The 11,397-nt window shown below is 27.8% G+C and overlaps 1 protein-coding gene across 1 annotated transcript in view; it reads right to left on the bottom strand.

The window, feature by feature from the left end:
- Positions 1-6,990: 6,990 nt before the first annotated feature.
- The window catches only part of LOC133634266 (homeobox protein Nkx-2.3-like), an 8,337-nt gene continuing 3,930 nt past the window's right edge, over positions 6,991-11,397 (bottom strand). The window contains exon 2 of the mRNA XM_062027393.1: positions 6,991-7,559. Within this exon, the coding sequence (XP_061883377.1) occupies positions 6,991-7,559 (569 nt within the window). The remainder of the gene's footprint in view (positions 7,560-11,397) is intronic.

Genomic DNA, 11,397 nt, shown 5'->3' with positions numbered 1-11,397 from the left:
TTTTTATGAATAGCAATCCATTTTTTGGATTATAAGGGTATTATTTTAACTCAATTTCTGGGTTTTGAAAATGATGACCCATTTTGGGGTTGTTTTTCAACGAGTAACTCATTTTTAGGTAAAAGGCTTTTTTGAAAAAAATGTTAAAGTTACTTTTTTCTTGAAGGGAATTTTATTTTGGATTAATCTCATTAACATTATTTACAATCACCAGACATTTAGTTAGCATAGCTCAACTTTTGGGTTAAATAATTCAACCCAATAGTTTGGCTGGGAATAACCCAACATTAAGTTATCATAACTCAACTGTTTGGTTAAATAATTCAACACAAAAGTTGGGTTGAAAAAAATGGACCCATAACAACTTTATGATGAACAAATGCACCGTCAAAAATAATCAGTAGGTATTACGGTAAAAAAAAAAAACAACAACAACCTGGCAGCTCGATTGCATAAAGTTTTGTGTTATTTACTTCCTGTAAGTGATCATTTAAAAAAAAATTTTTTACAGTACCGCAGCTGCCAGTTTTTTCCCATAAAAAAATACACAATACTTTTTTTTTTTTTACAGTGTCGGTTTATTTTCGTTGTTTTATTTCAATTAATTTGAGTTGAAATTATTAAAATGCCGTAAAAACACATCCTTCAAAGATATAAATTACACAATTCCCTCAAAAAAAATTAAAATGTAAATGTATCATATATTTAATCAAAAAAAAAAATTCATTTAAAATTTTTTTTTAAATAGATGTAAAAAAATCCCTATAAGTGATTAACTAAATTATATTTTTAATAACTGTTGCAATGGTGAGTTATTAAGAAATAATTGTAATTGTAATCATGTGTAAATAAGGCACTTAATCTATGGACAATTAAGAGGGACACTGAATGATAAATAAATGTTACCTGTGAGAACACCCCCCCTTTCTTTCTTAAAAAATAATCAGTAGGTATTACGGTAAAAAAAACAAAAAAAAACCCTGGCAGCTCGATTACATAAAGTTTTGTGTTATTTACTTCCTGTAAGTGAGAAACATTATTTTTACAGTGCGGCAACTGCCAGTTTTTGCCGTAAAAAATACACAATACTTCACTTTTAAAAAATTTTTTATTTTTTTTTACAGTTTTTACGTTGTTTTATTTAAATTAATTTGAGTTGAAATGATAAAATGCCGTAAAAACACATCCTTCAAAGATATACATTACACAATTCTCTCTGGAAAAAAAAAGTAAATGTATCATATATTTAATTTAAAAAAACATAATTCTTAAAAAAAAAAAAATAGAAGTAGAAAAATCCCTATAAGTGATTAATTAAATTATATTTTTAATAACTGTTGCAATGGTGAGTTATTAAGAAATAATTGTAATTGTAATAATGTGTAATTAAGGCACTTAATCTATGGACAATTAAGAGGGACACTGAATGATAAATAAATGTTACCTGTGAGAATAACCCCCCTTCTTTTCTTAAAAAATAATCAGTAGGTATTACGGTAAAAAAAAACAAAAACCTGGCAGCTCGATTACATAAAGTTTTGTGTTATTTAAGTGAGAAACATTATTTTTACAGTGCGGCAACTGCCAGTTTTTGTCATAAAAAATACACAATACTTCACTTTTTTCATTCAATTAATTTGAGTTGAAATTATTAAAATGCTGTAAAAACACATCCTTCAAAGATATACATTACACAATTCTCTCTGAAATGTTTTTTAAATGTATCATATATTTAATTTAAAAAAATAACAATTCATTAAAAAAAAAAAAATAGATGTAGAAAAATCCCTATAAGTGATTAAATAAATTACATTTTTAATAACTGTTGCAATGGTGAGTTATTAAGAAATAATTGTAATTGTAATAATGTGTAATTAAGGCACTTAATTCCGTAAAAAATATGTTGTTTTATTTCAATTTAATTTGAGTTGAAATTATTAAAATGCCGTAAAAAGATATAAATTACACAATTCCCTCTAAAAAAGCAAAAAAACAAACAATGTAAATGTATCATACATTTAATTTAAAAAAAAAAACTATTCATAAAAAAATATGTATAGAAATAGATGTAGAAAAATCCAGATAAGTGATTAATTGAAGAACATTTTTAATAACTGTTGAAATTGTGAGTTATTAAGAAATATTTGTGCCGTAATAATGTGTAATTAAGGCACTTAATTCATGGACAATTAAGAGGGACACTGAATGATAAATAAATGTTACCTGTGAGAACACCCCCCCCCCCCCTTTCTTAAAAAATAATCAGTAGGTATTACGGTAAAAAAAACAAAAAACTAAAAAAAACAACCTGGCAGCTCGATTACATAAAGTTTTGTGTTATTTACTTCCTGTAAGTGAGAAACATTATTTTTACAGTACGGCAACTGCGAGTTTTTGCCGTAAAAAATACACAATACTTCACTTTTTTAATTTTTTTAAAATTTTTTTTTACAGTTTTTACGTTGTTTTATTTAAATTAATTTGAGTTGAAATTATTAAAATGCCGTAAAAACACATCCTTCAAAGATATACATTACACAATTCTCTCTGAAAAAAAAAAGTAAATGTATCATATATTTAATTTAAAAAAACCTAATTCTTAAAAATAAAAAAAATAGAAGTAGAAAAATCCCTATAAGTGATTAATTAAATTATATTTTTAATAACTGTTGCAATGGTGAGTTATTAAGAAATAATTGTAATTGTGATAATGTGTAATTAAAGCACTTAATTCCGTATAAAATACACAATACTTCTCTATTTTTTAGTTTTTACGTTGTTTTATTTCAATTTAATTTGAGTTGAAATGATTAAAATGCCGTAAAAAGATATAAATTAAACAATTCCCTCTAAAAAAACTAAAAAAACAAACAATGTAAATGTATCATATATTTAATTTTTTTAAAAAAACTATTCATAAAAAAATATGTATATAAATTGATGTAGAAAAATCCCGATAAGTGATTAATTGAAGAACATTTTTAATAACTGTTGAAATTGTGAGTTATTAAGAAATATTTGTGCCGTAATAATGTGTAATTAAGGCACTTAAGTCATGGACAATTAAGAGGGACACTGAATGATAAATAAATGTTACCTGTGAGAACACCCCCCCCCCCCCCGCCCCCCCTCTTCCTTTCTTAAAAAATAATCAGTAGGTATTACGGTAAAAAAAACAAAAAACTAAAAAAAACAACCTGGCAGCTCGATTACATAAAGTTTTGTGTTATTTACTTCCTGTAAGTGAGAAACATTATTTTTACAGTGCGGCAACTGCCAGTTTTTGCCGTAAAAAATACACAATACTTCACTTTTTTAATTTTTTTAAATTTTTTTTTACAGTTTTTACGTTGTTTTATTTAAATTAATTTGAGTTGAAATTATTAAAATGCCGTAAAAACACATCCTTCAAAGATATACATTACACAATTCTCTCTGAAAAAAAAAAAGTAAATGTATCATATATTTAATTTAAAAAAACATAATTCTTAAAAATAAAAAAAATGGAAGTAGAAAAATCCCTATAAGTGATTAATTAAATTATATTTTTAATAACTGTTGCAATGGTGAGTTATTAAGAAATAATTGTAATTGTGATAATGTGTAATTAAAGCACTTAATTCCGTAAAAAATACACAATACTTCTCTATTTTTTAGTTTTTACGTTGTTTTATTTCAATTTAATTTGAGTTGAAATGATTAAAATGCCGTAAAAAGATATAAATTACACAATTCCCTCTAAAAAACTAAAAAAACAAACAATGTAAATGTATCATATATTTCATTTAAAAAAAACAACTATTCATAAAAAAATATGTATATAAATTGATGTAGAAAAATCCCGATAAGTGATTAATTGAAGAACATTTTTAATAACTGTTGAAATTGTGAGTTATTAAGAAATATTTGTGCCGTAATAATGTGTAATTAAGGCACTTAACTCATGGACAATTAAGAGGGACACTGAATGATAAATAAATGTTACCTGTGAGAACACCCCCCCTTCCTTTCTTAAAAAATAATCAGTAGGTATTACGGTAAAAAACCAAAAAAAAACCAAAAAAAAAAACCTGGCAGCTCGATTACATAAAGTTTTGTGTTATTTACTTCCTGTAAGTGAGAAACATTATTTTTACAGTACGGCAACTGCCAGTTTTTACCGTAAAAAATACACAATACTTCACTTTTTTCATTCAATTAATTTGAGTTGAAATGATTAAAATGCCGTAAAAACACATCCTTCAAAGATATACATTACACAATTCTCTCTGATTTTTTTTTAAATGTATCATATATTTAATTAAAAAAAAAAAGAATTCATAAAAAAATAAATAAAATAGATGTAGAAAAATCCCTATAAGTGATTAATTAAATTATATTTTTAATAACTGTTGCAATGGTGAGTTATTAAGAAATAATTGTAATTGTGATAATGTGTAATTAAAGCACTTAATTCCGTAAAAAATACACAATATTTCTCTTTTTTTATAGTTTTTACGTTGTTTTATTTCAATTTAATTTGAGTTGAAATTATTAAAATGCCGTAAAAAGATATAAATTACACAATTCCCTCTAAAAAAAAAAAAAAAAACGATGTAAATGTGTCATATATTTAATTTTAAAAAAAACCAATTCATTAAAAAAAAATATAAATAGATTTAGAAAAATCCCGATAAGTGATTAATTGAAGAACATTTTTCATAACTGTTGAAATTGTGAGTTATTAAGAAATATTTGTGCCGTAATCATGTGTAATTAAGGCACTTAACTCATGGACAATTAAGAGGGACACTGAATGATAAATAAATGTTACCTGTGAGAACACCCCCCCTTCCTTTCTTAAAAAATAATCAGTAGGTATTACGGTAAAAAAAAAAAACAACCTGGCAGCTCGATTACATAAAGTTTTGTGTTATTTACTTCCTGTAAGTGAGAAACATTATTTTTACAGTACGGCAACTGCCAGTTTTTACCGTAAAAAATACACAATACTTCACTTTTTTCATACAATTAATTTGAGTTGAAATGATTAAAATGCCGTAAAAACACATCCTTCAAAGATATACATTACACAATTCTCTCTGATTTTTTTTTAAATGTATCATATATTTAATTAAAAAAAAAAACAATTCATAAAAAAATAAATAAAATAGATGTAGAAAAATCCCTACAAGTGATTAATTAAATTATATTTTTAATAACTGTTGCAATGGTGAGTTATTAAGAAATAATTGTAATTGTGATAATGTGTAATTAAAGCACTTAATTCCGTAAAAAATACACAATATTTCTCTTTCTTTTTAGTTTTTACGTTGTTTTATTTCAATTTAATTTGAGTTGAAATGATTAAAATGCCGTAAAAAGATATAAATTACACAATTCCCTCTAAAAAAAACAAAAAAAACGATGTAAATGTGTCATGTATTTAATTTGAAAAAAAAACAATTCATTAAAAAAATATATAAATAGATGTAGAAAAATCCCGATAAGTGATTAATTGAAGAACATTTTTAATAACTGTTGACATTGTGAGTTATTAAGAAATATTTGTGCCGTAAAAATGTGTAATTAAGGCACTTAACTCATGGACAATTAAGAGGGACACTGAATGATAAATAAATGTTACCTGTGAGAACACCCCCCCTTCCTTTCTTAAAAAATAATCAGTAGGTATTACGGTAAAAAACCAAAAAAAAAACCAAAAAAAAAACCTGGCAGCTCGATTACATAAAGTTTTGTGTTATTTACTTCCTGTAAGTGAGAAACATTATTTTTACAGTACGGCAACTGCCAGTTTTTACCGTAAAAAATACACAATACTTCACTTTTTTCATTCAATTAATTTGAGTTAAAATTATTAAAATGCTGTAAAAACACATCCTTCAAAGATATACATTACACAATTCTCTCTGATTTTTTTTTAAAAAATGTATCATATATTTAATTTAAAAAAAAAAACCAATTCATAAAAAAATAAATAAAATAGATGTAGAAAAATCCCTATAAGTGATTAATTAAATTATATTTTTAATAACTGTTGCAATGGTGAGTTATTAAGAAATAATTGTAATTGTGATAATGTGTAATTAAAGCACTTAATTCCGTAAAAAATACACAATATTTCTCTTTTTTTTAGTTTTTACGTTGTTTTATTTCAATTTAATTTGAGTTGAAATGATTAAAATGCCGTAAAAAGATATACATTACACAATTCCCTCTAAAAAAACAACAAAAACAATGTAAATGTGTCATATATTTAATTTAAAAAAAACCAATTAATTAAAAAAAAATATAAATAGATGTAGAAAAATCCCGATAAGTGATTAATTGAAGAACATTTTTCATAACTGTTGACATTGTGAGTTATTAAGAAATATTTGTGCCGTAATAATGTGTAATTAAGGCACTTAACTCATGGACAATTAAGAGGGACACTGAATGATAAATAAATGTTACCTGTGAGAACACCCCCCCTTCCTTTCTTAAAAAAAAGCATAAAAGACCAGAGGCCCCCCCCCCCCCCCACACACACACACACACACCCCTTCATGCCGAATGGTGTAACTTGTAGCAATAAAAGCGCCCCCCCCCTCCTCTTCCCACCACCTCCAGCCCGGCTGGCCTCCCCCCGCCCCCCTCCCCGCCCCACGCAGCTCCTTTCTGGGGGGAACAAAAAGCTTGCCGAGGGGGAACAAAAGTGCGCACACTGGCACTAAGCGCTCTCACGTGGGAATATTAGGACGTCAATCCTCACGTGTCCTTTTTTTGTCGTGTGGCTGGGGGCCACAGAAGGTGCCCCCCCCCCCCAATCAGCGCCATTGTGTTGCGGACTATGTCGTCCCCCTGCCGCGCGTCCGAAGGGGACAAAAAGAGGACTCGGTGCTCCAAAGACGTCCACAAAGTCAAGCAAACTTTGTTTTATTGGAATAAAAGCCAAAGCAAAAGCAAAACCACCCGACACGACGGAGTAAAAGTTTCCAAACGATGACGTCACCAGGCCCGGATCCCCTGGCATGACGTCATCGGGCCGACCTGCTGAGAGTCGGTGGAGGGGTCCAGCGGGGGCAGGCCGCCGTACGTGCAGGTGTAGGTGTTCTGGTAGGCGGGGCTACCGTACGTGTAGGCCGGGTAGCCGCCGTAGCCGTAGCCCGCGTAAGGCGCTGCCGCCGCGGCGGTGGCGGCGTAGCCCTGCGCCGCGCCGCCGCCGACGCACGGCTTCCCGTCCCGGACCAGCACCGGCACGGCCACGCGCCTGGGCTGGCTGTGGCGCGGCCCCGCCGCCGCGTCCTGCAGGCCTCGGTCCTGCCGCTGCCGCTTGCACTTGTAGCGGCGGTTCTGGAACCAGATCTTCACCTGGTTGGACGTGAGCTGCAGCGCCGAGGCCAGGTGCTCCCTCTCGGGCGCGGACAGGTAGCGCTGCTGCTTGAAGCGGCGCTCCAGCTCCGACACCTGCGCCTGCGCGAAGAGCACGCGGGGCCGCCGCCGACTGCGCGGCTTCTGCGCGGCCCGCGGAGGCGGAGGCGGAGGCGGAGGGTCTCCCGCCGCCAACACGCACAGGCCTGCGGGGAAAACAACCGTGTTAATATTCATCATCCATCATTTTCGTCACCAAAGTCATTTTAATAACTTTAACTTGACAAAATATACAATAATATTCTTTAAATACATTCTGATTCCCATAATAACATTAAAACATATATTATTCCTATTTAATATTCTAAATTTGCCACCTAAAATTCTCATTATTATGAGTTGTGGCTACTTTCTATTATTTAAATACATTCTGAGTAACATAATAACATTGAAAACATATTGATAATATTCTTCACGTGTTACCTAATATTCTCATCAGTATGAGTTTTGGCTCTTTATGTATGAAACATACTTTCTTCCCTAATAACATTAATAATATTCTTCATTTGTTGCCTAATATTCTCATTATTATGAGTTTTGGCTCTTTAACATATACATAAAGAGCCAAAACTCATAATAATGAGAATTTTAACATATACATAAAGAGCCAAAACTCATAATAATGAGAATATTAGGCAACAAATGAAGAACATTATAAATAGATAATATATGTTTTCAATGTTATGTTAATCAGAATGTATTTAAATAATAGAAAGTATGTTAAAGAGCCACAACTCATAATAATGAGAATATCAGGTGGCAAATTTAGAATATTTTGTATAAATAGTATATGTTTTTAATGTTATTAGGGAAAAATACGAGCCAAAACTCATTATAATGAGAATATTAGGTGGCAAATTTAGAATATTATATATGAATAATATATGTTTTCAATATTATTAGGGGAATCAGAATGTATTTAAATCATAGAAAGTATAGAAACATACTTTCTTCCCTAATAACATTAAAAACATATTCTCTATATATATTTAATATTCTAAATTTGCTACCTAATATTCTAATTATTATTAGTTTTGGCTCTTTAACATACTTTGTATTATTTAAATACATTGTGATTCACATAACATTGCAAACATATACTATTTATTTATAATATTTTTCATTTGTTAACTAATATTCTCATTATTATGAGTTTTGTCTCTTTAACATACTTTCTATTATTTAAATACATTCTGATTCCCATAATAACATTAAAACATATATTATTCCTATTTAATATTCTAAATTTGCCACCTAAAATTCTCATTATTATGAGTTGTGGCTACTTTCTATTATTTAAATACATTCTGAGTAACATAACATTGAAAACATATTGATAATATTCTTCATGTGTTACCTAATATTCTCATTAGTATGAGTTTTGGCTCTTTATGTATGAAACATACTTTCTTCCCTAATAACATTAATAATATTCTTCATTTGTTGCCTAATATTCTCATTATTATGAGTTTTGGCTCGTTAACATATACATAAAGAGCCAAAACTCATAATAATGAGAATTTTAACATATACATAAAGAGACAAAACTCATAATAATGAGAATATTAGGCAACAAATGAAGAATATTATAAATAGATAATATATGTTTTCAATGTTATGTTAATCAGAATGTATTTAAATAATAGAAAGTATGTTAAAGAGCCACAACTCATAATAATGAGAATATCAGGTGGCAAATTTAGAATATTTTGTATAAATAGTATATGTTTTTAATGTTATTAGGGAAAAATAAGAGCCAAAACTCATTATAATGAGAATATTAGGTGGCAAATTTAGAATATTATATATGAATAATATATGTTTTCAATATTATTAGGGGAATCAGAATGTATTTAAATCATAGAAAGTATAGAAACATACTTTCTTCCCTAATAACATTAAAAACATATTCTCTATATATATTTAATATTCTAAATTTGCTACCTAATATTCTCATTATTATGAGTTGTGGCTACTTTCTATTATTTAAATACATTCTGAGTAACATAATAACATTGAAAACATATTGATAATATTCTTCATGTGTTACCTAATATTCTCATTAGTATGAGTTTTGGCTCTTTATGTATGAAACATACTTTCTTCCCTAATAACATTAATAATATTCTTCATTTGTTGCCTAATATTCTCATTATTATGAGTTTTGGCTCTTTAACATATACATAAAGAGCCAAAACTCATAATAATGAGAATTTTAACATATACATAAAGAGCCAAAACTCATAATAATGAGAATATTAGGCAACAAATGAAGAACATTATAAATAGATAATATATGTTTTCAATGTTATGTTAATCAGAATGTATTTAAATAATAGAAAGTATGTTAAAGAGCCACAACTCATAATAATGAGAATATCAGGTGGCAAATTTAGAATATTTTGTATAAATAGTATATGTTTTTAATGTTATTAGGGAAAAATAAGAGCCAAAACTCATTATAATGAGAATATTAGGTGGCAAATTTAGAATATTATATATGAATAATATATGTTTTCAATATTATTAGGGGAATCAGAATGTATTTAAATCATAGAAAGTATAGAAACATACTTTCTTCCCTAATAACATTAAAAACATATTCTCTATATATATTTAATATTCTAAATTTGCTACCTAATATTCTAATTATTATTAGTTTTGGCTCTTTAACATACTTTCTATTATTTAAATACATTGTGATTCACATAATAACATTGAAAACATATACAATTTATTTATAATATTTTTCATTTGTTAACTAATATTCTCATTATTATGAGTTTTGTCTCTTTAACATACTTTCTATTATTTAAATACATTCTGATTCCCATAATAACATTAAAACATATATTATTCATATATAATATTCTAAATTTGCCACCCAATATTCTCATTATTATGAGTTTTGGCTCTTTAACATACTTTCTATTATTTAAATACATTCTGATTAACATAATAACATTGAAAACATATTGATAATATTCTTAATTTGTTACCTAATATTCTCATTAGTATGAGTTTTGGCTTTCTTCCCTAATAACATTAAAAATATATATTGTTTATATATAATATTCTAAATTTGCCACCCGATATTGTCATTATTATGAGTTTTGGCTCTTTAACATATACCTAAAGAGCAAAAACTCACAATAATGAGAATATTAGGCAACAAATGAAAAATATTATAAATAAATAATATATGTTTTTATGTTATGGGAATCAGAATGTATTTAAATAATAGAAAGTAGCCACAACTCATAATAATGAGAATTTTAGGTGGCAAATTTAGAATATTATATACAAATAGGATATGTTTTTAATGTTATTAGGGAATAAAGTATGTTTCATACATAAAGAGCCAAAACTCATAATAATGAGAATATTAGGTGGCAAATTTAGAATATTATATATGAATAATATATGTTTTCAATATTATTAGGGGAATCAAAATGTATTTAAATAATAGAAAGTATAGAAACATACTTTCTTCCCTAATAACATTAAAAACATATTCTCTATATATATTTAATATTCTAAATTTGCTACCTAATATTCTAATTATTATTAGTTTTGGCTCTTAAACATACTTTCTATAATTTAAATACATTCTGATTCACATAATAACATTGAAAACATATACTATTTATTTATAATATTCTTAATTTGTTACCTAATATTCTCATTATTATGAGTTCTGAGTCGTTATGTATATATACACAAAAAAATGTTGGGTTAAAAAATAACCCAATTTTAACCCGTCTGCTGGTTCAGATAAGGACAAACCCCTTTTTAAAATTTATTTTAACTAATTTAAAATGTTATTTAATTAACACAATTTTAAAATGAAATCTTATATCATATATATGTATTAATTAATATTATTATGTGTTAAATTAAATAATAACACGTTTTTTAAATGTAAGAAAATAGCCAAAATAAAAACATATTGATTTTACAGTAATTAAAAAACTGGCAGCTCAC

Source organism: Entelurus aequoreus, linkage group LG18, assembly GCF_033978785.1.
Source record: "Entelurus aequoreus isolate RoL-2023_Sb linkage group LG18, RoL_Eaeq_v1.1, whole genome shotgun sequence".
In the NCBI taxonomy this organism is placed as follows: domain Eukaryota; kingdom Metazoa; phylum Chordata; class Actinopteri; order Syngnathiformes; family Syngnathidae; genus Entelurus; species Entelurus aequoreus.
This window is presented reverse-complemented; position numbering and strand designations above follow the sequence as displayed.